The 27,677-nt window shown below is 44.5% G+C and overlaps 1 protein-coding gene across 2 annotated transcripts in view; it reads left to right on the top strand.

The window, feature by feature from the left end:
* Positions 1–8,674: 8,674 nt before the first annotated feature.
* SCCPDH (saccharopine dehydrogenase (putative)) overlaps positions 8,675–27,677 on the top strand; it is a 45,434-nt gene continuing 26,431 nt past the window's right edge. The window contains exons 1-3 of one of the 2 annotated variants that reach the window (XM_003893665.3): positions 8,675–9,233; positions 11,476–11,588; positions 25,759–25,839. In XM_003893665.3, coding sequence (XP_003893714.2) covers positions 9,044–9,233; positions 11,476–11,588; positions 25,759–25,839 — 384 coding nt within the window. In that variant the 5' untranslated portion in view covers positions 8,675–9,043. The remainder of the gene's footprint in view (positions 9,234–11,475; positions 11,589–25,758; positions 25,840–27,677) is intronic. The other variant, XM_009195838.3, reaches the window with a different exon arrangement.

Genomic DNA, 27,677 nt, shown 5'->3' on the forward strand with positions numbered 1-27,677 from the left:
TTGAACCCGGGAGGCAGAGGTTGCAGTGAGCTGAAGTTGCACTACTGCACTCAAGCCTGGGCACCAGAGCGAGACTCCATAACAAAAAATAAAAATAAAAAATAAAAGAGATTTTTGCAAGCTTCTGATTTCCACAAAGTCCTTGATTTCTCTCTTTCCTTCTCCCTCCCTCCCTCCTTCCCTCCTTCCCTCCTTCCTCTAGTTTGCTGATAAGTATTTAACAATCCACTCTCTGGGGGGAGAAACATGATTTGTAGAGTGTGCCAGAGCCCCTGGTGTACATCCAGCCGTGGCTGTAAACCATGTCTGATTTCCAACGGTGCTGAAAATTTCACAATTGGCTTTCATAAAGGTGGTATGAGTGATCTTCACCATTGGATGCCTCCTTTATTAAAAATAAAAACATTAAAAATAATAAAGCCCTAGACTTCTGAGGATTTGCATAAAGAACTTTTAATGACAAATAGATTTTTAGTTTAATAGTAGAAAAAAGGAAAAAATGATACCTAGAAGGGAAAAGAAGGAAAAAAAACAGAAGTAGCTGCCTTAATTGACAATAAAAGCACTTAGTTTCTGTTGCATACCTAAAAGGTCAGCCTGGACTAACTCCTTTTCACTGCACCATTCCAGCACGATGTGCAGAGGTTGGTAGAAGGACCAGGTATTGGGAGGTAGGGCTGTGTTGTACTATTGTGCAACTTTCAGTATGCTGAGACCACAGCATGTTCTAAAATGCGGCAGCTGGTCAAGCATGGTAGCTCACACCTGTAATCCCAGCAGTTTGGGAGCCTGAGGTAGGCAGATTATTTGAGGCCAAGAGGTCAAGACCAGCCTGGGCAACACAGTGAGGCTTCGTCTTTACAAATAATTTGAAAATTAGCCGGGCATGATGGTGTGCACCTGAGGTTTCAGCTACTCAGGAGGCTGAGGTGGAGGATTGCTTGAGCTCTGATATTGAGGCTGCAGTGAGCTGTGACAGTGCCACTGCACTCCAGCTTGGGTGACAGAGTGAGACCCTGTCTCAAAAAATAATGGTAATAATAAAATAAAATGTGGCAATACATGATGGGATTTCTGAATTGGGTTAGTTACTTTCCTTGCCTTTTGTTTCTTTTTATTATCCACTAGAGATCAGCAAATAATGCAGGTAATCAAAAGTTGCAAAAAAAAAAAAAAAAATGAGTTTTCATAGATGACTCCCCATGACTTCTTCCCTTCACATTTAGCCACAGCTGCCAAACCGCTTCCTAAGCATGGCAAGTTCAGCTTCCTTCTCACTTTCAGCTTCAAATGGACTTTTGGACTACCTGGGTGTTCCTTTATTTGTCTTCTTCTGATTTCCTGTGTCAAAGATAAACAAGGTGGAAGGACAGATAATCAGTTATACACTAATGCAATGTGAAAAGAGTCTAGCATGAACTGAACTCAACTTCTGAACCCAATCGGAGGTGACCAGGCATTTTAAAGGAAGAATGAGGGAAGAAGCAAGGGTAAGTGAGGGCTCAGGAGAGTCAGGGAAATAGAAAAATTACAAAAAGCAGAAGTGGGGGGGGGCAGTAAATTAGCCCATTCTGTGTTGCTATAAAGGAATACCTGAGACCAGGTAATTTATCAATAAAAGAGGTTTATTTGACTCATGGTTCTGCAGGCTGTACGAGAAGCATGGTGCTACATCTGGTGAGGACCTCGGGAAGCTTACCATCATGGCAGAAGGCAAAGAGGGGGCAGGCATGTCACATGGTGAGAGTGGGGGCAAGACAGAGAGGAGGCAATGCCTGGCTGTCTTAAACAAGTAGCTCTTGCATGAACTAATAGAGTGAGAACTCACTTATTACTATGGGGATGGCACCAGGCCATTCACGAAGGATTTGCTTCCATGACCCAACTGAGAGGTGAAGCCAGCTGGGCTTCTGGGTCGGGTGGGGACTTGGAGAACTTTTCTCTCTAGCTAAAGGATTGTAAATGCACCAATCAGTGCTCTGGGTCTAGCTAAACGTTTGTAAATGCACCAATCAGCACTCTAAAAATGCACCAATTCAGGCTCCATGTCTAGCAAAAGGTTTGTAAATGCACCAATCAGCACTCTGTAAAAACGGACCAATCAGCGGGATGTGTGCGGGGCCAAATAAGGGAATAAAAGCTGGCCACCCAAGCCAGCAGTGGCAACCCGCTTGGGTCCCCTTCCATGCGCTGTGGAAGCTTTGTTCTTTTGCTCTTCACAATGAATGTTGCTGCTGCTCACTCATTGGGTGTGCACTACCTTTATGAGCTGTGACACTCACCATGAAGGTCTGCAGCTTCACTCCTGAAGTCAGCGAGACCGTGAACCCACCAGAAGGAACAAACGACTCCAGACGTGCCACCTTTAAGAGCTGTAAAACTCACTGCAAAGGTCTGCAGCTTCACTCCTGAAGTCAATGAGACCACCAACCCACCAGAAGGAACAAACAACTCTGGACGTGCCACCTTTAAGAGCTGTAACACTCACTGCGAAGGTCTGTGACTTTACTCCTGAAGTCAGCAAGACCACGAACCCACCAGAAGGAAGAAACTCCGGACACATCTGAACATCTAAAGGAACAAACTCCAGACACACCATCTTTAAGAACTGTAACACTCACCACAAGCATCTGCGGCTTCATTCTTGAAGTCAGCGAGACAAAGAACCCACCAGAAGGAACCAATTCTGGACACACAACCGCCTCCCACTAGGCCCCACCTCCAACACTGGGAATCACATTTCAACATGAGATTTGGAGGGGACAGGCGTTCAAACTACACTGGGGGACTCGATCCACGTGAAACTTCTCTGGGTTTGCTAACTCACTGGTGCTTTTGGAAGCTAGGCACCTAGCCCCCCACAGAGGCTGGGCGACAGAGACTCTGTCTTCAGGTGTTGGCTAGAACAAGCAGCAAATTCTTGGGGCAGGCTTGAGGTTTCTCTCAGGCAGCTATGTGAAGAATAGGGGTAGGGTCATGCCGGCAAAGGGGCATTGAGCTGTTAGAAACTGCATTACTGTTTGTTCAAGTCTTTACAGGCCAAGGATGAGACTCATGCATAACCGGGCTCAGAGGAGCCTGGCTAGAGCTTGGTTGTGGAGAGGATCTTTGTCACCTGACTAGAGCTTGGTTGAGGAGAGTGACAGGGGAAGCCGGCTGGGCTTCTGGGTAGTGTGGGGTCTTGGAGAATTTTTCTGTTTAGCTAAAGGATTGTAAATGCACCAATCAGTGCTCTGTGTCTAGATAAGGTTTGTAAATGCACCAATCAGCACTCTGTGTCTAACTAATCGGTTGGGGACTTGGAGAACTTTTCTCTCTAGCTAAAGGATTGTAAATGTACCAATCAGTGCTCTGTGTCTAGCTAAAGGTTTGTAAACACACCAATAAGCACTCTGTAAAAATGCACCAATCAGCACTCTGTGTCTAGCTAAAGGTTTGTAAATGCACCAATCAGCACTCTGTAAAAACAGACCAATCAGTGCTCTGTAAAATGGACTAATCAGAGCTCTGTAAAATGGACCAATCAGCAGGATGTGGGCGGGGCCAAATAAGGGAATAAAAGCTGGCCACCCTAGCCAGCCCCAGCAACCTGCTTGGGTCATCTTCTGTGCTGTGGAATCTTTGTTCTTTTGATCTTCACAGTGAATCTTGCTGCTGCTCACTCATTGGGTGTGCACTACCTTTATGAGCTGTAACACTCACCATGAAGGTCTGCAACTTCACACCTGAAGCCAGCGAGACCACGAACCCACCAGGAGGAGTGAACAACTCTGGAGGCGCCACCTTTAAGAGGTGCAACACTCACTGTGAAGGTCTGCGGCTTCACTCCTGAAGTCAGCAAGAGCACGAACCCACCAGAAGGAAGAAACTCCAGACACGTCTGAACATCTGAAGGAACAAACTCCGGACACACCATCTGTAAGAACTTTCTCACCGCGAGAGTCTGCAGCTTCATTCTTGAAGTCAGTGAGACCAAGAACCTGCTGGAAGGAACCAATTCCAGACACAAGAGGATTTTTGTCACCTGGCTAGAGCTTGGTCGAGGAGATGATCTTTGTCACCTGGCTAGAGTTTGTTGGAGGAGAGGATCTTTGTCACCTGGTTAGAGCTTGGTTGAGGAGAGGATCTTTGTCACCTAGGAAACAGTCACAGCTGATGTTGCAGGCATTATTCTCTCTTCTCCTGCCCCTAGTTCTACCTTCATTCTTGAGCTTCAGAAGACCTGGCTTCTGGCTTTGTGAAGGTGATGGTTAACAGCCTGTCCCCAAGCCAACCTTGTCTTCTTTTGGAGGAGGAGGGGGTCTTCCCTTTTTCTTGGCACTAACCTTGGTGCAGAAATTAAGCTGTCTCCTGGCCCCTGGAGCAAATGAATTCCTTCGAACTCCTTTAGATGAAGAATTACTTCAAGAAGGGCCAGACCTGGGACTGCCCTACACAAAAGCAGATTGTTCCTAGATTCTTGTCACAGTAAGTTGGTTTTGCCTGCTTTTGGGCTTTAGATAAAAGAAATGACATAGACGTTCTGTTTGGCTTTCTGCTCGGATTAGTGTTTGTGGGATTCATTCATATTGTTGCGTGTTATGATGGACAAAAAAATTAAGTTCCCTGGAAGCAACAGGAACAGGCCTCAGTGTCAGAACTGCAGATGGTGGGGTGTGATTCCCACAGCCGCCCCTCGGGCCCTTCTGAAAATCAGCCCCTGCTCCTTTAAAAAACTTACGATTACAAATTATCAAATAATTATCATATAAATTGTTTAAAAAGTTTGAACAATATAGAAAGGTAAAAAGTATGAACCCCTTTCTCTTGCATAATGTATACAAACCCACTTCCCAGTAATAATCACTGTTACTGTTAACAATGGCTAACATTTATTGAGTAGTTACCATGTGTAAGACATGTTTCTAAGCATTTTACAGTTATTAAGATTTATAATGTATTCTTAACATTCTGTGTGCATATACATACATCTTTTTTGTCTTAATATACTCTTGTAATGTTAGGAGATATGGACAATTTTCCATGTCACTATACACAGTTTTTTTTTTTAGGGACATAGTCTTGCTCTGTTGCCCAGGCTGCAGTGCAGTAGTGTGATCATGATTTACTATAACCTCGAACTCTTGGGCTCAAGGAATCTTCCCACCTCAACCTCCCAAGTAGCTAGGACTACAGAGGCACATCACCACACCCAGCTAATTAAAATAAAATAAAATAAAAAACTTTTTTTAAAGAGGTGGGGTCTTGGCCGGGCGCGGTGGCTCAAGCCTGTAATCCCAGCACTTTGGGAGGCCGAGACGGGCGGATCACGAGGTCAGGAGATTGAGACCATCCTGGCTAACAGGGTGAAACCCCGTCTCTATTAAAAAATACAAAAAACTAGCCGGGCGAGGTGTTGGGCGCCTGTAGTCCCAGCTACTCGGGAGGCTGAGGCAGGAGAATGGCGTGAACCCGGGAGGCGGAGCTTGCAGTGAGCTGAGATCCGGCCACTGCACTCCAGCCTGGGCGGCAGAGCGAGACTCCGTCTCAAAAAAAAAAAAAAAAAAAGAGGTGGGGTCTTGCTACATTGCCTAGGCTGGTCTCAAACTTCTGGACTCGTGATCTTCCTGCCTTGGGCTCCCAAAGTGCTGGGATTACAGGCGTTGAGTCTCTGTGTCCAGCCAACTTCATTCTTTTTTGTTGTTGTTGTGTATTTTTTACCTAGAACCACCTGAATAGTCATACTTCGTTCTTTATAGCTGTACAGTTCCTATGGAATGAATAGGACACAATGATTTATTTCATAATTCCTCTGATAAAGGACATTGCATTTGTTTCTACTTTTTGTTATTACAAAGCAATGCTGCAATGACCATTATGTTAGTCAATTTTTGCGTTGCTATAAAGGAATGCCTGAGGCTGGTTTATTTATTTATTTATTTATTTATCTATTTATTTATTTTGAGACGGAGTCTCGCTCTGTGGCCCAGGCTGGAGTGCAGTGGCCTGATCTCAGCTCACTGCAAGCTCCGCCTCCAGTTCCGCCATTCTGCCTCAGCCTCGAGTAGCTGGGACTACAGAAGCCGCCACCTACGCCCGGCTAAGTTTTGTATTTTTAGTAAAGATGGGGTTTCACCCGTGTCAGCCAGGATGGTCTCGATCTCCTGACCTGCGTGATCCGCCCGTCTCGGCCTCCCAAAGTGCTGGGATTACAGGCTTGAGCCACGGCGCCCGGCGGCGAGGCTGGTTGGTATTAAGAAAAAAGGTTTTGGCGGTAGCGGTGGCTCAAGCCTGTAATCCCAGCACTTTGGGAGGCCGGGGAGCCCGAGGCGGATCCGCGGTCGTCGAGACCATCCTGGCTAACAGGGGTGAAACCCGTCTCTAAATACAAAAACTAGCGAGGCTGAGATAGCTAGTCCAACTGAAGGCGATAAGCGTGGTTCAGGAGGCCGAAAACTACAGTAACTGAATCCAAACCACTACACTCAACCTAAACGTGAACTCAATCTCAAAAAAGGTTTTATTTTTGGCTTATGGTTCTGCAGGAAGTACATAAAGCATAGTGTCAGCATGTGCTTCTGGTGAGGCCTCAGGAAGCTTCCAGTGGTGGCCGAAGGTGAAGTGGAGCTAATGTATCACATGGTGAGAGAGGGAGCGAGAGAGAGAAGGATGAGTTAGGCTCTTTCAACTACAAGAGCAGCTGTTGTATGAACTCATACAGAGAGAACTCACTCATTATCCTGGGGATGGCACCAAGCCATTCATGAGGGATCCACCCCCATGACCCAAACATCTCCCACCAGGCCCCATCTCCAGCGCTGGGGATTACATTTCAACATGTGATTTGGGGGAGCTAAACATCCAAACCATGGCAAGCATTATTGCCAAAATACACACACACACACACACACACACACACACATATACATATATAGTTTTTAGTTTTAGGGTTTTTTTTCTTTTCTTTTCTTTTTTTTGAGACGAAGTCTGGCACTGTCGCCCAGGCTGGAGTGCAGTGGCCGGATCGCAGCTCACTGCAAGCTCCACCTCCCGGGTTTACACCGTTCTCCTGCCTCAGCCTCCCGAGTAGCTGGGACTACAGGCTCCTGCCACCTCGCCCGGCTAGTTTTTTGTATTTTTTAGTAGAGACACGGTTTCACCGGGTTAGCCAGGATGGTCTCGATCTCCTGACCTCGTGATCCGCCCGTCTCGGCCTCCCAAAGTGCTGGATTACAGGCTTGAGCCACTGCACCCGGCCTTTTTTTTTTTCTTTTAAGAGACAATGTCTCACTTTGTCACCCAGGCTGGAGTGTAGCTCACTATAACCTCCAACTCCCAGGTTCAAGCAATCCTCCTGCCTCAGCCTCCCAAGTAGCTGGGACCAAAGGTGCGTGTCACTGTACCCGGCTCTGTAAGATTATTTTGTAGCGACTGTTTACTCCACTAGAATGTAAACTTCTTGAGGGCAGGGGCTTTATTTGTTGCCATATCCCCAGTACTTTATTCTTAGTGCCTAGTATATAGTTAAGTGTGTAAAATACTTGAATTCTTACTACTTTATACCCACCAGATGGACATGAATGAAGCTTGAGAATACCAAGTGCTGACAAGGATGTAAAGCAAGAGGATTCTAGTATCCTGCTGAGAGTGAGTATCCTGCGTGCGCTTTAAAGAGCAATGAGATAACTCAAATGTGAATATTCTAGCACCAACCATTTTCATTCCTGACATATATTCGATATACTTTCGCACAGGTGCTTCAGGAGAAATGCACAAGAATTTTATTGTAGCATTCTTTGTATTGTACAAAAGCACTATACAAAATTGTTCAAAAGCATTGTAGAATTTGGTGTATTTCTCTCTCTCTCCACACACGTATCACAGACATTTTTTAAAATTCTGAATCATTTGGGAATAAGTTCATGATATCATGACCAAATAAGAAAGTTGCAGGATTAACATTTACAAAATATGCAAAATATGCAAAACTGTACTATATTTATAAATACATATATAACAAGCAGAAAGATAGGAATAGGAATAATAAACACTGAATTCAGGCAAGTGGCCGCCTCGGGGACAGGAAAGGAAATGTATTCAGGAATGAATACCTGGAAACCTTGCTATCTGGAATATTTTTCTTAAGCTGTGTTGAGGGCACATATTTGTTATTGGCTGTACCTTTTTTGCAAGACTAATATATTTCATAATTTTTTAAAGCATCCATTTATTCCTATTTTAATGAGAGTTTTTAAAAATCAGGAATGGGCTGGGTGCAGTGGCTCATGCCTGTAATCCCAGCACTTTGGGAGGTCGAGGTGGCTGGATCACCTGAGGTCAGGAGTTGGAGACCAGCCTGGTCAACAAGGGGAAACCCCATCTCTACTAAAAACACAAAAATTAGCCAGGCCTGGGGGCGCGTGCCTGTAATCCCAGCTACTCAGGAGCCTGAGGCAGGAGAATTGCTTGAACCCGGGAGGCGGAGGTTGCAGTGTGCGGAGATCGCGCCACCGCAGTGCAGCCTGGGCGACAGAGTGAGACTCCGTCTCAAAAAAAGAAAAGGAAAAAGAAAGGGAAAAAAAGGAAGAAAAGCAAGTAAAGCAGCTCAAAGGTTCTTGGCGTGGGCCACCGGCAGGTTTTCTCGCTCTCTCTTTGCGCCACGCCCACGTGCAACAAGAAGAAACGGCTGCCGCCTCCAGCTTCCAGCAGGGCGGGAAGATGCGCTGCGCGGGGCGGCCAGAGCCGTGCGGGAAAAACGGCAGGAGGGAACTATGGGCCGCGGCGGGCGCCTGCCAGGCTTGGAAGCGGACTGGCAGCCAGAGCCACCGCCCAAGGAAGCCTCCCGTCCGAGGCTCCCCGGGCAAGCGGCTGCTCTGCGGCTCCGGCGCCAGACGGCGTGGGCCTGGGCGCGGCCCTGGCGCGGCGGCGCGCGCGGGGTGAAGGGAGCGCGGCGCGCTGGCGGCGGCGACGCGGCGGTTGCTGCGCCGGGTACTGGGGTCGCTGCCGGAGGCGCAGGCGCCGTGGACTCAGCGCGCCCCGGGCCTGGGCTCGCAGTGGACTCGTCATGGCGACCGAGCAGAGGCCTTTCCACCTGGTGGTGTTCGGCGCCTCTGGCTTCACCGGCCAGTTCGTGACCGAGGAGGTGGCCCGGGAGCAGGTGGACCCGGAGCGGAGCTCCCGCCTGCCCTGGGCGGTGGCGGGCCGCTCCCGGGAGAAGCTGCAGCGGGTGCTGGAGAAGGCGGCCCTGAAGCTGGGTAAAGGGGCGGGCGGGACGGGGCTGCGCGGTGGCTGGGCCGGGGACCCCGCGTCGCCCCAAACCAGCGTTTCTCCGCAGGGGTGCGTGTCCCCGAGCCCTGCGTGAGGACAGGAAGAGGAGAGGGAGGGATGTTTCAAGTATTGCCACAGCTTTGTTCCACCTCCTTAACTATATACGTGTGTGTGTGTGTGTGTATATACACACACCAGGGATACACACTGAATACACACACACACACACACACACTCACTTCCTCCTGTTTCCCGCTTTTGCATGTCTGTCTCAGTTTGGGGAGTTCCCCTGGCGAAATGGCCAAGAACTTGAGTTGCCCCTCTCTCTGCTTCATCCTGCCCCGCAGCAGGGGCACCTGTTGAGTCTGCGGGTTTCTTAATATTTGGTCGGAGAGGAGGGGAGGGCTTTGGTCTCTTGGAGATCGGAGTCTCCCTTTGCCTCGTGTTTTGAGGACAGGAGAGCAAACTTAAGAGTTGTATTGACAGTGTCTTTGTGGCTATTCTGTTTTAGTTTCTTTTTTGTGTGTAAGAATACTCCAGCAGTATTCCTCTTCAGAGAATAAAAAGTGTGTATTTCTGGTTTAGACGCTTACTTATTCTAAGCATTCAGGTAGCATATATTCATTGATTCTCTAAGCATTCAGGTAGCGTCTATTTATTGAGTGACCTTGTCCTTGCTGAGACCTGTCCCGAGTCTGGGGTGCAGGATGGGACCGAGAGGAGACAGACGCAGGGATCCTGCTGCCTTCATGGCTGGGGAGATATCTGACTTACGACTCCGTAGCCTTTAAATTTGGCTATTAACTCCCCACCGTAGATTTCCCTTACACAGACACCCGTTAGAGTTCTGGAAATACTACATTCTTTCTGTTTAATCTACTTTCGTACAATGCCCTGCTCGGAGTGCTTTTTGTTCGTGGTTATGTACAGAAGACACCACGTAGGCTGGACTCTCCTACAGCTTTTGATGCTGATACTACCGACACGTAATTCTGACCAAAGAGCTTTTTGGTCGTTATTTTTCCAAGAGAAGTAATTTCACTATTAAATTATATGCTTCCATTTCTTTTTCCGGCTCAGCAAGATGGTACCGGTACAGCCTAGTCACTTACCATATATAATGCGCAAATCCAGTTTTATTGTGGGGGATATACCTTCACCTATTGAAACCTGCATCACTTAGTTGAGCCAGTTAATTCCAATTATTTTCTTATGAGCCTGTGTGTTTATGTAGCGTGTGCTTTTCACCTCAGAGTTCTAATTTTGTTTGTTTGTTTGTTTTTTGTTTTTTTGCCATTCTCCTGCCTCAGCCTGCCGAGTAGCTGGGTCTACAGGCGCCCGCCACCACGCCCGGCTAATTTTTTGTATTTTTAGTAGAGACGGGGTTTCACCGTGTTAGCCAGGATGGTTTCGATCTGCTGACCTCGTGATCCGCCCGTCTCAGCCTGCCAAAGTGCTGGGATTACAGGCGTGAGCCACCACACCTGGCCCTAATGGTTTTGATGTTAACAGTCAGTCCGAGACTCTCCATCACCTACAACTAAATCATGCATAGTGATTGTTTAGTAGTTGATGAGGAACTTTATTTTTTTAAAGACAAGGTGTCATTCTGCTACCCAGGCTGGAGTGCAGTGGCGTGATCACAGCTCGCTGCAGCCTGGACCTCTGTGTCTAAGTGATTCTGCCACCTCAGCCTCCTGAGTAGCTGGGACTACAGGCGTATGCCACCATGTCAGATAATTTTTTTTTTTTTTTTTATTAGTAGAGACAAGGTCTTGCTATGTTGCCCAAGCTGGTCTGGAATTCCTGAGCTCGAGAAGTCCTTGGCCTCCCAAAGTGCTGAGCCGCTGCCCCTGGCCAAGAAACTATTTTTATGACATAAATTTCTTGTTGGAGAGGAAGTCTGGATAGTTATCTGATCAGCATTTAAACTTGATCGTTAAATTGTCGTGTTACACAGGGTTGTTATTTACACAACGCTTTTATTAGATTTTTTTTTAAAGGTCAGGTTTTTAGTAACGCTTAGTGTTAACTCAGTTTTCCTCATAACCTTTTCCTTTTTTATTACCTGATTAAAAACAGTTTTATCTTTTGTCTAAACGGGAGAGCTAGCTTTCAGTGTATCAGTGTATTTACTAATTTGCTGGTCACTGATTACTATACAAAGAAGACAAGCAAGATGTAATCCTCTACCGGAATTTTCTTTACTTCATTTGTTTCTTATTTTAGGAAGACCAACACTGTCGTCTGAAGTTGGAATCATCATTTGTGATATCGCTAATCCAGCCTCGCTTGATGAAATGGCTAAACAGGCAACAGTTGTCCTCAATTGCGTAGGACCAGTAAGTAATCAACCCTTCTTTGTATCAGAACAAACAATCCATTCATTTCTAGCAAACTATTCCAGAGGAACATAAGGGCAGAGGACAGAATTGTTGGTTGAAGGCCTTAACCCCATATGGGGAGTTTTTCCTTCTTGCGAGGAGCAAATGGAGATTACCAAAGTCTCCTGAGAGAGATTGACAGGCTCTCTATGACCCTATCCTTAGGGCATGTGTACTGGCTTGTTGATTGGTTACATCTGTGATTATCAGAATTTTCTTTCCTTTTTACTGTCTGCTCCTTCAGTGTGTATCCCTGGTATATTTTTTATTTATAAATTATATTCTTATATTACTGGGTAAATATATTTTTTAAATGCACAAAAAGAATAAAAAGGACTCATTTATTGAATGAATATTTATTGATACTTACTGTATGTAAAATGCATTATTGCAGGCACGTGGGACACAATGGTGACCGAAACAGAAAATCCCTCATGGAGATTACATTCTTGTGGGGAAGACAGAAAAATAGGATTGTAATAGGAGGTAATGAAAAGTGCTTTGAAGAAGAGTGAAGCCGAGAAAGGAGAAAAGGTGTTGGCATGTCGGTGTTTTTAGATAGATGGTCAGGGAAGGTTTCTGTGAGGAATTGACATATGAACCAAGATCTGAATGAAATGAGAGCAAATTGCATGAACCTTTTGAGGAGAGGCTTTTCCAGGGAGAGCAGGCACAAAGGTCCTGAGATGCAAGTGTGCTTGGCAAGACTGAAGAGTGTGACAGAGGCCAGTGTGGCTGGGCAGGGCAGAGAGGTGGAGAGTGGATCAGAGGGAAACCCAGGAGCTGGGTCGTGTAGGATCTTACCGGCCGTGGTCAGGACGTGGGTTTTTCTTCCAAGTGTGACCAAGAGGCATTGAATGGTTGAAAGGAAGGGCTTCATCTGATTTAAATTTGAAGTTCTTTGGCTTCTGATTGAAAAAATAGATAACAAGGGATGAGCAATGGAAAGGTCCAAGCACAAACCCTGGGGTAGTAGTGGTAGAGGTGCTGAGAAGTCGTTAGGTTCAGAGTATATTTTCAAAGGAGAACAGCTTTTGCTGTTGTACTGAGTATGAAAAAGTCAAGTCACAGGCCATCAGACTTTTGGCCTGTGTAACAAGGTGAATGTTGGTGACATTTAGTGATCTGAAGAAGCCATCACAGTTGGCAAGATGTTTAAAAATTAAACTTCTAAAATATTAATACTTTTTAATTGAGAGCAAAAGGGTTTGTGAATTGCTATTAAATAAAAATGTTGTGGATTTAGATTCATCTCATTCTTAACTAGCTTAGATTCCATCCATGAGGTCCACTGCTCCACTCTGTAATGGAGGCCCTCATCCATCTCCCTTGCCTTTTTCTCCTCAGTACTCTGGAAAAATCCCAGCCCTGGTTATTCTGCTTACCTTCTCTTCACCTGAACGTGAGTAACCCAATGTGGCTGGAGAAAAGTATATCCCCATGCTAACTGATCACCCTTCAAATATGTGTTTACAAACCTCGTGTGGTGCTCAGCACCTCCAGCAGCTCTGCTCAGGAATTCTCAGGAATTCTCTCTCCTGCTCTCTGAAGTAGCTCACAACTTGTTTTCCTTGCACTTTTAGTATCCCATCTCTCTTTCCTTGTTCTTATCGGATTTTTTTTTCTTTTTTTTTTAACTATGAAAATAGAAGCTGGTTAATAACAGAATTTCTTTCTTCATCTTCCTACCACCAGATCTATCTACCTACCTAGCTGTCGGCCAATCCGCATCGTACCCTGTAGTCTGCCGTATCTCTTGTTCCAAGGAAAAACTGGTCCTCTTCCTATTGGACACAGTTTTCAAAGACTTTATTATCGGGGGAACCAGCCCCCAATATTTCAACATAGGTTCTTTTCTATTTTCCGTAAGTGTCGGCTGGTCTGAGAAATAAAGAGAAAGAGTACAAAGAGAGAAATTTCACAGCTGGGCCCCAGAGGTATTCCAGTCACACTGCGTTTGCATGCGGTGTTCGAGACTCACTGCCTGATCTCCAAGCCACTTAACAGACTGTCTTAAATCATTAATTTGATTAGCCAATTTTTGATCAGTGCCTTGTTGAGGATTCTACATTTGGGTGGAATTGGCTTGCCAGTCATTAACAAAATGAGCTGTTTGAATAGATTGACGTAACGCCATTCAAGCAGTGGTTGCTAGCGCAGTGACTGTAATTAGGCCCATGATCACAGCGATTAAAGTGAAAACAAACTCTTAGATCTTTTTAGAATTTGCTGTAATACTTCATTAATTAAACGTATCGAGGAGGAAGATTCCCAAGGTCTGGGCAAAGTTACTGGAATCCAGATTCCTTCTCGAGCTCAAACCAACATTACACTTTTCCTGGAGTCAGAACGGGAGTTAATGCAAGTGTATAAATGACAATTAATGCATTGGACGGTTTGTTTGTCCAAATTCTGATATTTCCCACTAACAGCATGTAAGGAGGCTTAACACAGCTCTGTATGGGAACAGTCAGGTTGGAGGTAAGCAAAGCAGAATGTCTGAATCCACATTGATACGGAGATGGGGGGGACAATAGCGGGGACAACAGACAGAAGAGTTTCCCCTTCCCGTAGTCGCAGTCCAGACATGGCAATAGCCAATTTCCAAAGTTCGGGCTCAGAATGGGGAATATCATATGAAGCCTGGGGTGATAATGCCTTTATCTTCCCATTTTAAGGGAAAGAATGAGCTGAATCTCCTATGCAAAGTAGAGGGATGATTCTCGTTCTCCCGATAAGAAATAAAACAAGTAGCCTCCAGGCATTCTTTTCTACCAGAGGAGCAATGGTTTTTTAAATAGCTCTTTGGTGCCCAGTCTATTTCTAAACCATATGAGTCATTTTTAAATACTACTGCATGTGAGTTAACATAGTCTTTCCAAATTAAAGTTTTAGATGGGCCCTCAAAATTTTTAGGACATGGTTTTCCTGCAGGTTTATATTGAAAGTATGGGGTATCTTCCCTTACTCCCCCTTTCATTTGTCTTAAAGGAGAAAGGGAGAGGCCAAAGACCGAATGTCCCAGTTCCTCTGTAGCTGATTTCTCCGGAAGATAAGCAGCCCAGACTTGAGTTTCTAGATGGATACAACCAGGTGCATGTCCAAGGCACTGAGTGGGTGTTTGTAACCTATGGTAACATTAAATGCAGTGCCTTCTTCTCCTGGTTAAGTGGTGCAATGGTCATCTGTAGCTCCAGGCATCCATGCACTATCGTTAGTGTAGATTTCTGCAGGAGCATCCATCTAGGTGAGAGGTTGAATAAGTGGAGGGAAAGGCACATAAGCCCAATAAGAATAATTTTGTGTAGCAGGTAAATCAGTGTGAGAGGAAACTGGTGAGACACAAAGTATAAGAAGGAGAATCATTAAATAAAACCTATTGTAAGCAAGATTGAGTGCTGAAGGAGGAAGAGAAGAGCAGAGGGATGTTCTTTTCAGGCTAATAGAAATGGTGAGATTTTTAGGTTTGTAAGGAGAAAAAGAAAGGTAATTAGGAGAAGTGGGATGAATTAGATGGGTCTCCGTTGCCATGAGGGAGGATTGAACCAGACCCATTTTGATTTGGTGTGCCTGCTTCTGAGGACTTGGCACAGATCTCACCACGTCTGAGGGCGGTCTCTGACACGGACGTCTTTTCCCTGTGGTTTCATTCACATGAAGTTTAAGTCTTTTAGTGGGCACCCAGGAAGGGGACTGATGATCTCCTGGTGAAACAAAGCATGTCGTCTTTCCCACATTAAGCGGAATCAGAGACAATATTTAAAGGTTTGGGGAAATCCTGTAAGGCAGTGATTATAGGAATTAACTCTGCCTTTTGAGCAGAGGTATAAGGGGTAGAAATAAGCTTGTCTGTAGGACCCACATAACCAGCATTTCCATTGCTGGAGCCATCAGTGAACAGTGTAACAGCCTCAGGAATCGGCTGATCTTTGGTCAATCGAGGGACCACCCAAGATGTCATTTTTATAAAATCAATTTTTTTTTGGATAATGATTGTCAATAACACCAATAAAATCAGTCAAGTGAATTTGCCACAATGTGGAATGTTGAAAAACGGCTTGAACTTCGAGCCGATTTAAAGGAACTATAATTAAATTCAGATCACATCTGGAAATTTTAAGTATTCTACACCGAGCTTGTCCAATTAGACTGGCCATTTGGTCCAGATAAACAGACAAAGTTTTTGACACAGAATGAGGAAGAAAACACCACTCTACTAAATCATTATGTTGAACTATTAGCCCAGTAGGGGAGTGTAATGAAGCGAAAACCAGAAGCTGAACAGGCGAGACGGCTGTCCTCTAGATAACTGGGCAGTCTGGATTCTTTCCTCTACGAATTCCAGTTCTAGTGAAGCCTTGGGTGAAAGTGCTGGGACTGCGGAGATTGGAATCTCCACACAGCACAGAAAACAAGTTAGCGCATATGTTGGAATGCCTGAAGTAGGTCTTAAATAATGTTACCCCGAAGTTTTTGGTAGTCATTTAAAGTTTTCAAAGAATTTCTCCTAATTTGAACTTTCTGAGGTTGAATACATTGTTTATCAACCACCATTCCTAAATGTTGAACAAGAGTGGTCTGTTGAATTTTATCCTGAGCGATGTGTAATCCAGCCTCTGTAACACGGCGGCTTAAAATTCGATAACAGTCTATTAATTCTTTATCAGTGGGGGCAGCAATTAAGATATCATCAATATAATGAAGAATATAGGCCTGGGGAAATTGAGCTCACACTGGTGAAAGCACCTGTCCAACATAAAGCTGGCAGATGGTGGGCTATTTGGCATTCCTGAGGAAGTACTTCCCATTGACAACGACCTGCAGGCTCCTGACTGTTGAGAGATGGTACAGTAAAGGCAAATTCTTCACAATCTGATTTATGTAAAGTAACAGTAAAAAAATCTTTAAGATCAATAACTATGGGAGGCCAATGTTTAGGTATTAAAGTAGGGGCAGGCATGCTGGGTTGGATGGCCCCCATAGGTTTAATTACAACGTTAATGGCCCTTAAATTGGTTACCATCTGCCACTTGCCTGATTTTTTTTTTTTCTTTTTTAGTAGAAACACAGGAGCATTCCAGGGGGAAAGAGAAGGTTCCACATTTCCAAGTTGTAACTGTTAAGAAACCAATTGAGTCAAAGCCTCCAGTTTTTCTTTAGAGAGTGGCCGCTTCTCAATACAAACAGTTGTGTCAGATTTAAGCTTTAATATATGCAGGCAACACGTGATCAGGTAAATTTTGTTACTGGATAGAACGCATGGCCATTTTACACTCATGGTTCGCATTCTCAAAAGCTGACATATGAAGGAGAATACCTTGAGTGTGCTCATCAGAGACAAGTTTTTCAACAGCATCTTGTAATGTAGCTAAAACATCAGGGTATAATTCATAGTGACCTTGTTTAACCCTAGTGAAAGAAACAGGAGCTTGGCCTGGGGGCTCATAATTTATCCCAAGCTCTCATACACACCTTTGTTACGTGTTTTGTGGTGAGAGCATCAAAGACTAATTGGGCGTAAGTATCAGAGAAGCTGTCGGAGCCTGTGAGCTGAGACTGAGTAACTAGAATGCCATTAGTCCGATGTAGCTGAGCCTGCAGACGGGCCTCCTCTGCCCACCATGTACAGCATTGTAAATGCTGAGATGGGGTCAGAACAGCTTTTGCCAAAAGGTCCCTGTGTAAGAGAAGCAAAGTGACCTCAGTACAAAAAGTTTGTAATACCATTTTAACGGAGAAGTAAGACCATACGGAGTAGAAACATCCGTAAATTCTTTTTAAAAGGTAAGACTGAGAGGTACATAATGACACATTTGTACCCCTTGGGTGTCAGGAGGTTCTAGCGTGACCAGATAAGCCCACACATCTATCCACTTTTGTTTTGTTTTGTTTTGGCATAATAAGCGTTGCATTGAAGTTTTAAGAGTAGGTATCCGAGATGGAGTTAGCATAGAAATGACAGGAAAAGCATGTGTAGGTAAGGGAAACTGAGGGTGAGGGGGTCAGACCAGTATGAGAGTGTGAGGAAAGGGCATTGGGGGAGCAGAAGGAGCAGAAGTATACTGGTGATTACTGGTGTCCATGTGTGGAAAAGGGCATAGGAAGCTGGCTGAGTGGATGGCAGAGTGACTGGTTGGGAAACTGAAACGACTGAAGGGTGAGGGGTTACAATGGATGGGGGAGGCCTGCAGAATTATAGGTAAATTGTAGTTTGGTCCCGGAGCTATTAGCTGGCTCCAGAGGTTTGAAAAGAGAAGAATCAGCATATATGTGGTCCCGGGCTGTCTGAGTCGGAGCCGTGGGAGCTAAAAGTACCGGCTCTTCGTGAAAAGAAACGAGATCATCAAGGGGTGACATTAAACCAAAGTCACTGGAATTAGATAATGAATTCTCAGTATCGTTAGGTGGGGGAGGAGTAGGCGAAGGGAGAGGCTGGTCAGATAACAAAGGCCATGTGGGAGAGGAAGGTTGAGGAAGAGGTGGAGGGTCATCAGATTCAGAAAACTGTGGTAACTGCAGGGGGTCACAGAATTGGTATGTCATTAGGACAGCACGTACCAAGGCCCAGTCACCCCAGACAGTGACGGGAACAAAATTCTCTGTCAAGACCAGTTCCTGGAATGTTGCACCAACACGATCCCATAGTTCTACATCTAAGGTTCCTTTTTCAGGAAAATATTTTCCATGGTTACTCGGACACCACCGTTTTAACAGGTGTACATCTGAGTTTCCTTTTTCAGGAAACCAAAGACAGTATGTTTCTACTGCCCTGAATAGAGTGGCCATATTTTCCATGGGCATTCGAACCCTTTTCTGTTTTAACCGGAGCTTAATATAGAAGAGATAAGTATAATGTTTAGACTCCATGTGACCCATAGTTAACCCGGACAATACACAGACAGACTCACCACTCGTCAGGGAACAGAACAAGCATTTCTGTGGACCGAACTGATGATGTTTCTCCGCACCTACCAAAGGGAATCAGGTTCCCACATGCGCTTGGGAAAAAGAAAAACACACGCTGAGTGCCAGATATCGGGGGAACCAGCCCACAGTATTTCAACGTAGATTCTTTTCTATTTTTCCTAAGTGTCGGCCAGTCTGAGAAATAAAGAGAAAGAATACAAAGTGAGAAATTTTACAGCTGGGCCTCTGGGGGTGACATAACGTGTCAGCAGGTTCTGTGATGCCCTTTGAGCTGCAAAACCAGCAAGTTTTCATTAGGGATTTCAAAAGGGGAGGGAGTGTACAAATAGGGAGTGGGTCATAGAGATCACATGCTTCAAAAGGCAATAGAATATCACAAGGCAAATGGCAGAGCAAGATCACAAGGCCAGGGCAAAATTAGAATTACTGATGAGGTTCCATGTCCCTCTGGGCACGCATTATCATTGATAAACATCTTAACAGGAAACGGTTCGAGAGCAGACAACCGGTCTGACTAGAATTCGCCAGGCTGGAATTTCCTAATCCTAGCAAGCCTGAGAGCGCTGCAGGAGACCAGGGCGTATTTCATCCCTTTCTTCAGCGGCGTAAGACAGACACTCCCAGAGCAGCCATTTCAGAGACCTCCCCCTGGGAATGCATTCCCTTCCCAGGGTTATTCCTTACTGGGAAAATAAGTCAGTGATATTTCTCCTGTTCGCTTTCTGCAAGAAGAGAAATATGACTCTGTTCTGCCTGGCCCCACAGGCATCAGACCTTATGGTTATCTCCCTTGTTCCCTGAAAATCGCTGTTATCCTGTTCCTTTTTTAGGATGCCCAGATTTCATATTATTCAAACACACATGTTTTACAAACAATTTGTACAGATAACACAATCATCATAGGGCCCTGAGGCAACATACATCCTCAGCTTAGGAAGATGACGGGATTAAGAGATTAAAGACAGGCATAGGAAATCACAAGAATATTGATTCGGGAAGTGATAAATGTCCATGAAATCTTCACAATTTATGTTCAGAGATGACAGTAAAGACAGGCATAAGAAATTATAAAAGTATTAATTTGGGGAACTAATAAATGTCCATGAAATCTTCACAGTTTATGTTCTTCTGCCACGGCTTCAGCGGGTCCATCTGTTTGGGGTTCCTGACTTGCCTCAACACTTCATGTTTACAGTTACACATTATCTTTTTCTCGGATTTCTCCTCTTTACTGGATTATTTCCATCAGCATTTAAATATGTGATATCTCCCATCTTTAAAGAAAAGCTTCTTGATTCCACATACCCTTCCAACTACTCTATTTGTTGTGGCCCCCTTTGAGCAACCTCCTTGAAAGAATTCTCACGACTCACTATCTCTGCTGCTTCACCTCCTCCTCAAACAACTCCTGTTGGGCTTTTGTTTTCCTCCCTCCTCTCTCCTCCTCCCTCCTCCAGTGAAAGTACTCTGCTAAAGTCCCATCCTGTCAAATCCAGTCCTCATCTGAAAGCTTTCGGCTTGATCCAGGTGACCACTTTCTCCTTTCTTTGCTTGGCTTCTGCATTGTCATCTTCTCGTAGTTTTCCTCCTGTCCACCAGCTTCACCCTGGAAGTCCTAGTCTCCTCCTTTGCATCTTTATCCCCCCCACTCTAAATGCCTGAGGCTTCAGTGTTCAAGCTTTAGAACCTCAGTATCCTCATTCAGGCATTAGGTTGCAGTAAAGTGAAAATGACCAAATGCAGAGTGGTGCTGAGGCCCCCTTTGTGTGATGGAAACTCTCCCACAACCCCCTCAGGATACCTGCTGTGTCCTGCCTTCAACACATGAGCACTTAACGTGGCCCAGGGAATGTCTCGTGGTCAGTCCATATGGTAACTGTTAATAGAACGTCATGTTTTTCTTTGTGTTTTTTGTAAACATTAACGTGAATGAAAGTTCTAATATTTACTTCCACCCTCAGTGGATCATTCTGTGCTTCCCTTGGGGAAGACTACTTGGGAGACCACTGGGTTAGAAGATGGAGCTTTGAGGGCCGGGCGCAGTGGCTCACGCCTGGAATCCCAGCACTTTGGGAGGCCGAGGCAGGCAGATCACTTGAGGTAAGGAGTTTGAGACCAGCCTGGCCAACATAGTGAAACCCTGTCTCTACTAAAAATACAAAAAATTAGCTGGACATGGTGGTGTGTGCCTATAATCCCGGCTACTCGGGAGGCTGAGGCAAGAGAATCGCTTGAACCCGGGAGGCGGAAGTTATAGTGAGCCGAGATTACGCCATTGTACTCCAGCCTGGGCAACAGGAATGAAACTCCGGCTCAAAAAAAAAAAAACAGAAGAAGATGGAGCATGGAGAGCAGGATTGCAGTTCTGACCTCTAAGCTAATTGGCCTCACAGGAGAAGGATCTCCCCGAGATGAAGGATTGCTGCTCTGACTGTGTTCACCTATCTCAGACAAGCACAGGGTACGAAGTGGAGAAAAATCTATCAAGTTCATAAAATAGGAATAAGTGAGAAGGCTCAACTCCAGATTACTCAAAGAAGTGGGCCAAATGTGACAAAATGCAGTAAAAGTAAGGAATGGGCAGACTGAGAGCGAGCCTGTGGCTGTGACGCAGAGCCTGGAGGAGCTGGGAGTTGGCCTGGCAGAACGGAGGGAGGATGCTCCAGGCAGTGGAAGCAAGCACACTGGGTATGGAGAAGCAGCATGCTTGGGGAATTACATGGAATTTAGAACTGCTGGAAGATGAGAATTAAGGGACTGTGGTATGACATGATGCTAAGGACTTTCTGTGACATGCTAAGAAGTTTGGACTTTGTACTATATATTGTAGAGGTTGTTTTTGTTATTTTTATTATACTTTAAGTTCTAGGGTACATGTGTACAACATGCAGGCTCATTACATAGGTATACATGTGCCATGCTGGCCTGCTGCACCCATCAGCCCGTCACTTACATTAGGTATTTCCTCCAGTGCTATCTCTACCCCCACCCCCAACCCCATGACAGGCCCTGGTGTGTGATGTTCCCCACCCCGTGTCCATGTGTTCTCATTGTTCAATTCCCACCTATGAGTGAGAACATGCAGTGTTTGGTTTTCTGTCCTCGTGATAGTTTGCTCAGAATGATGGTTTCCAGCTTCATCTATGTCCCTGCAAAGGATGTCAACTCATCCTTTTTTATGGCTGTATAGTATTCCATGGTGTTTATGTGCCACATTTTCTTAATCCAGTCTATCAGGTTTTAAGAGTGGATATGTTACAGGAGTGAGGCAGGAGGAAAGGTGACATCAGATTTTTATTTTAGAATAACAGTTTGTTATGTATTTGGAGATGGGGCTAGCTGGCTGCAGTGTAACCAGTTAGGGCCTATTTGTCGTAAATTAGATGAGTGTTGATGGGGTCTGAACTAAGATATAATTGTGTAGGGGAGAGGAGACTGATTTGAAATATTTTTAGGAGACTGAATTGATAAAACTTGGTGACTTCCAGGATAGGTAGCGTGAGAAACTTCTTCCAGATTTCTTTTTTTTGACGGGTCTTGCTTTGTCACCCAGGCTGGAGTGCAGTGGCGCAATCTCGGCTCACTGCAACCTCCACCTCCCGGGTTCAAGCAATTCTCCCGTCTCAGCCTTCTGAGTAGCTGGAACTACAAGCTCACGCCACCACGCCCAACTAATTTTTGTATTTTTAGTAGAGACGGGATTTCACCAAATTGGCCAGGCTGGTCTTGAACTCCTGACCTCAGGTGATCCACCTGCCTCGGCCTCCCAAAGTGCTGGGATTACAGGCATGACCCAGCCTGCTTCCAGGTTTTAACCTGAGAATTATGTGGGGAGTAATGCCATTGATAATAACAAAAAAGAAGACATCTGAGTGCCATGTGCCTAGCCCCACGCCAGGCTCTTTGTATTCTCTTATTTCATCCTCACAGCTCCCAGGGAAGTGGGTGGTGGTCTTCATCACCATTCTTTGATTGAAGAGGTTGGTGCTTAGGTAAAGTGACTTGCCCAAGGTCACACAGCTAGTGGCTGCAGAGCCTGGATGTAAGTCGGGCCTGACTTTAAAGCCCACATTCTAGGCCACTCTGCTGTTCAGCCGTTTGCACAGTTTTGTCTCAGAGTCTTTCCTCATTTGAGCACATCAGAAAGATGTTAGAAGTGGGACCCAGGCAGGCTGAACTAGAGGCTATAGTTTGTTTTTTATGTTTATTTTTTTGAGATGGGGGTCTCACTTTGTTGCCCAGGCTGGAGTACAGTGGCACGAACACAGCTCACTGCTGTGTCAACCTCCTGGGCTCAAGTGATCTTCCCGCCTCAGCCCTGCAAGTAGCGGGGACTGTAGGCTCATGCCATCACATCTGTCTACTTTTTGTATTTTTTGTAGAGACAGGGTTTTGCCCTGTGGCCCAGGCTGGTCTCTAGCTCCTGAGCTCAAGTGATTGACTCGCCTTGGCCTCCCAAAGTGTTGGGATTACAGACGTGAGCCACTGTGCCTGGCCATGTGTTTATACATATATGCCATATATATATATATAGTCCTTGTATGTATTATATATCTATATTACATGTAGATATAATACATATTATAGATATTTATAGATATATAATATAATATAGATATTTATAGATATATATTATATAACATATGTATTATATATTTATAGATATATATAATATATAAATGGCATATATATAGTCCTCAGCATCGTATTTTTTATATACACACACACACACACATTTTTTTTCTTAGAGAGACAGAGTCTCAAAGCGATCCTTCTGCCTCAGCCTCCCAAAGTGCTGAGATACAGGTTTGAGCCACCACACCCGGCCTAGAGGCTACACACTGAAGCATGTGCTAGAAAGTGGAGGAGGAAAAATAGGTTTAGAGAGAGAGATGATGAATTCAGTTTTAGACTTGTTGAAATTGAGGTGTCTGCTAGGTACCTTGCATCAAGACGGAAAATACAAATAATATATTGTTTGTATATGATGTTTTATAAGTAAGTGAGAAAATCAGGGTGAAGAGAAAATAAAAGGAAAATATAGGCAAAGTGAAATTAGTTTTATGTGTGACTCACGCCACATGTCCTGTGCTGTCACTGGTCCTCACCTTTCTAACAAAAAACACAGGGAGGGAAACCCATTCAGTGAGCAACTCTAGACGTAGAGGTTGGAGGTCACAGCACAGATTTGATTGAAGTTGGGAGAGTAGGTGAGATTTCCTGGGAGAATGTCCAAGTCAGTGATTCTCCATCTTTGAAGTACACAAGAGTCACCTGTGAGGCTTATTTAAAATGCAAGTTACTGGAGTCTACCTCAGAAAGCCTGATTCTGGGGGTCTGGAGTGGGACTGTGACCAGCACGCGACCCAGGTGATTCTAAAGCAGGTGGACTCATGGCCAACTTGAGAAATTTGGGAGTGAAATATCCAGAGACAGGCCGAGAAAGCTCCAAATGAGTTTTAAAATGGATGTGTGCAAACCCTAAGGATTAACCAGGATAATCCACTGGGTGCAGAAAGAATATAGAGCTTCAACTTATGTTTTAATCTCAACTTTAGTTCTATTTAAATATGTTTAAAGTGTGTATTTTATTCATTTGGTAGACAATTTAAGTGATTTATAAATAAATTCATATAGTTAGTAGGTGATGGATTCCAGGTGTGAACTTGGGTCCACTGCCTTGAAATCCTTTGTTCCATGACACCATACTGCCTGAAAAGTAAAGTTCTTCATTCATTTCATGTGGTTAATGGAAGGCTAGGAACTAGAATTTCACACACTTCTCCCAGTCCTGTAATTCCAGTGTTATCCGCCATTCTTAGTAAGAGGCGTGAGGTCTTGGAGTTAGGTGAGAGGACAGCCCATCTGACCTATTTGTAAAGGTCAGTTGTTGCATTGCCCTGTCTTTTAAGTGTCCCTTGTTTCTCGAAGGCTGGAAGAAAGAAACGATTTCCTTCCTGCATCTTTTGCTGCGAGGAATGAATAAAGCAGAGGAGTTTGTGCTTCTAATCTACTTCTTCACAAAGGGAAAGATTTGTCATGCTTCTTTGGAAATGGGACTGAATTCTGATGGATTAGCTTTTACATATGAAAATTTTATTTTAATTCCTTGAGTTTGAGTAACAGATAATACGAGAAATCTAGTGTCATATAGGCTCAGAATATCTGCTCTGTTCAGTATCAAACTTATCCTTTGCATACTCTCTTCTTCCTGTTTGTTTTTAATTTTGGCCAGTGGTACCACGGGTTCTTGGCCCCCATGTCCAGCCCAGCTACTCTGGAAATCCAGTCATTTCTGCCTTTTTAGTATTGTATGTCTCATCTTTAGTGTATCATCTGTGCTGTAAGTCTTATACTACAATCCTGTTTAAAATTCTCCAGGAAGGCCAAGTAAACTAGAAAGGATAAAGTTGAAACCTGTTAGCATAGCACATGTTGTCCTTCCTGATGTGGCCGTAGCCTGCCTTTCCAGACTAATCTCTTTCCACTTCCTACTCCAGTGTATTTGATTCCTGCTTCAAGTAACAGGAACAGCTTCTCTTTCTTCACCTCTGCATTTACTTTTTCCTGTATCCAGATTTTTCTTTTTCCTGGAAAATTTTTATTTTTTCTTTAGGGTTCAACTCAAGGGAATCACTTGTATGAAACTTTCCCTTTTGTCTTCAGGTAGAGGTAAGCGTACATTCCTCTGTAATTCCATCATGCCTTTATGTATTCACACTGTGCGAGGTATTTTTGTGCAGTTATCTTATTTTCTCAATTTATCTTTTTGTTTTTGAGACAGTCTCACTCTGTCGCCCAGGCTGGAGTGCAGTGGCGTGATCTTGGCTCACTGTAATCTCCACCTCCGAGGTTCAAACCATTCTCCTGCCTCAGCCTCCTAAGTAGCTGGGATTACAGGTGTGCGCCATCATGCCCGGCTAATTTTTGTATTTTTAGTCGAGATGGGATTTCACCATGTTGGCCAGGCTGGTCTCAAACTCCTGACCTCAAGTGATCCGCCTGCCTCGGCCTCCCAAAGTTCTGGGATTACAGGTGTGAGCCACTGTGCCTGGCCACTTTTTCAATTTATCTTTAGGCTATTTTATTAGCAGATGATTTCTTGATAACTAGGACCATTTACTTCCAGGATTAGATGGCATTTTATTCAGTTAAACTTGTCAAGCAAGAATAAACCTCTTTCTTCTTCTTATTTCCCTAGTATCGATTTTATGGAGAACCTGTAATAAAAGCGTGTATTGAAAATGGAGCCAGTTGTATCGACATCAGTGGAGAACCTCAGGTATATAAAATGAAAAGGAAACAACGTAGAATTAACACATACATTTCTGTTTCATGAAGTGGAAATATTTAGTGCAATTTTGCAGACATATTGAGAAGCCGACAGCTCCTCTCTAGCGTTCAGAGATGGTATGCGTGTGGTATTCCATTAATAGCTCGAAGGAGAGCACCGATGGTAAGATCTTAGCTTCAGTTTTCTTGAATTTTTTTCCTCTCTACATCATTTCTTTTAGGTCTGTGCTTATGATAGCTACTTCATGCTTTAAACTGAATCAATTAAAATAGCGAACTGTGCATAACTCTTAGAATCTCACTTATGTAAGGTTTTAATTTTGAATTCCCTTTTAAAAACCAGGTACCTTTAGGCCAGGCACGGCGGCTCACGCCTGCAATCCCAGCACTTTGGGAGGCCGAGGCGGGCGGATCATGAGGTCAGGAAATCGAGACCATCCTGGCTAACATGGTGAAACCCCGTCTCTACTAAAAATACAAAAAATTAGCCGGGCGGGGTGGCGGCGCCTGTAGTCCCAGCTACTTGGGAGGCTGAGGCAGGAGAATGGCGGGAACCCGGGAGGCGGAGCTTGCAGTGAACCGAGATCACGCCACTGCACTCCAGCCTGGGTGACAGAGCGAGACTCTGTCTCAAAAAAAAAAAAAAAAAATCAGTTACCTTTATAACATTACATAAAAATAAAGGTAAAGTTCACTAGTGTAAAATCAACCTAAAGATTTTGAATGTTCACATTTATTGAATGCTTACTATATGCCCAACATTGTGCTAAGTGTTTTATGTAACTTTTTAAAAAATACGTATAGAGTAGTTATCTTCCTCCATTTTTTATAGATGAGGAAATTAAAGCTGAGGAAGCTTAAATAACTGGCTCAGTAATGCATCTAGTAAGTAGAAGAACTAGGTCTTCAATTGAGGTTTGCCTGACCACAGGAAGTTATGTGTTAACAGGCATTAAGCTCTTCTTCAGCCTTTAAAATGGTAACATCATGTGTCTCTGTAGTAACTACTGGTTATCATCATCAGTGTGCCAATATGATACTAATATGTATTTGCAGTTTATCAATTGGTAAAATACTGGAAAATACTGAGAAAGTGTAAATTACCAAAATTGATTCAAGAAGGAGGAGGAAACAAATTTAAAAAAAAAAAAAAAGCCAGGTGAGGGGGTGCACACCTGTTATCCCAGCACTTTGAAAAAGGCCAGGTGAGGGGGCGCACGCCTGTTATCCCAGCACTTTGGGAGCACTTTGGGAGGATGACTTGAGCCCATGAGTTAAAAAATTAGCCAGGAGTCGGTGGCACACACCTGTGGTCCCACCTACTCAGGAGACTGAGACAGGAAGATCACTGGAGCCTGGGAGGTCAAGACTGCAGTGAGCTATGATCACGCCACTGTACTCCAGCCTGGGCAACGTAGTGAGACCCTGTCTTCAAAAACACAAAACAAAAACAAAAAACAATTCCCGTGTTATTTAAAATAACCCAGAGCATGGTGAAAACCTTTTAAGTCATCTAAAAACTATCATAAAAGTAGTATCAAATCTCTTGGGTTTTTTTTTTTTTTTTTTGGATACAGGTCTCTCTCTGTCGCCCAGGCTGGAGTGCAGTGGTACGATCTTGGCTTACTGTAACCTCTGCCACCTGAGTTCAAGCGATTCTCCCGCCTCACCCTCCTGAGTAGCTGGGGGTACACGTGCACACCACCACACCTGACTAATTTTTGTATTTTTGGTAGAGACAGAGTTTTACCTTGTTGGCCAGGCTGGTCTCGAACTCCTGGCCTCAAGTGATCCACCCACATCGGTCTCCTAGAATGCTGGGATTAC

Source organism: Papio anubis, chromosome 1, assembly GCF_008728515.1.
Source record: "Papio anubis isolate 15944 chromosome 1, Panubis1.0, whole genome shotgun sequence".
NCBI classification, from domain to species: domain Eukaryota; kingdom Metazoa; phylum Chordata; class Mammalia; order Primates; family Cercopithecidae; genus Papio; species Papio anubis.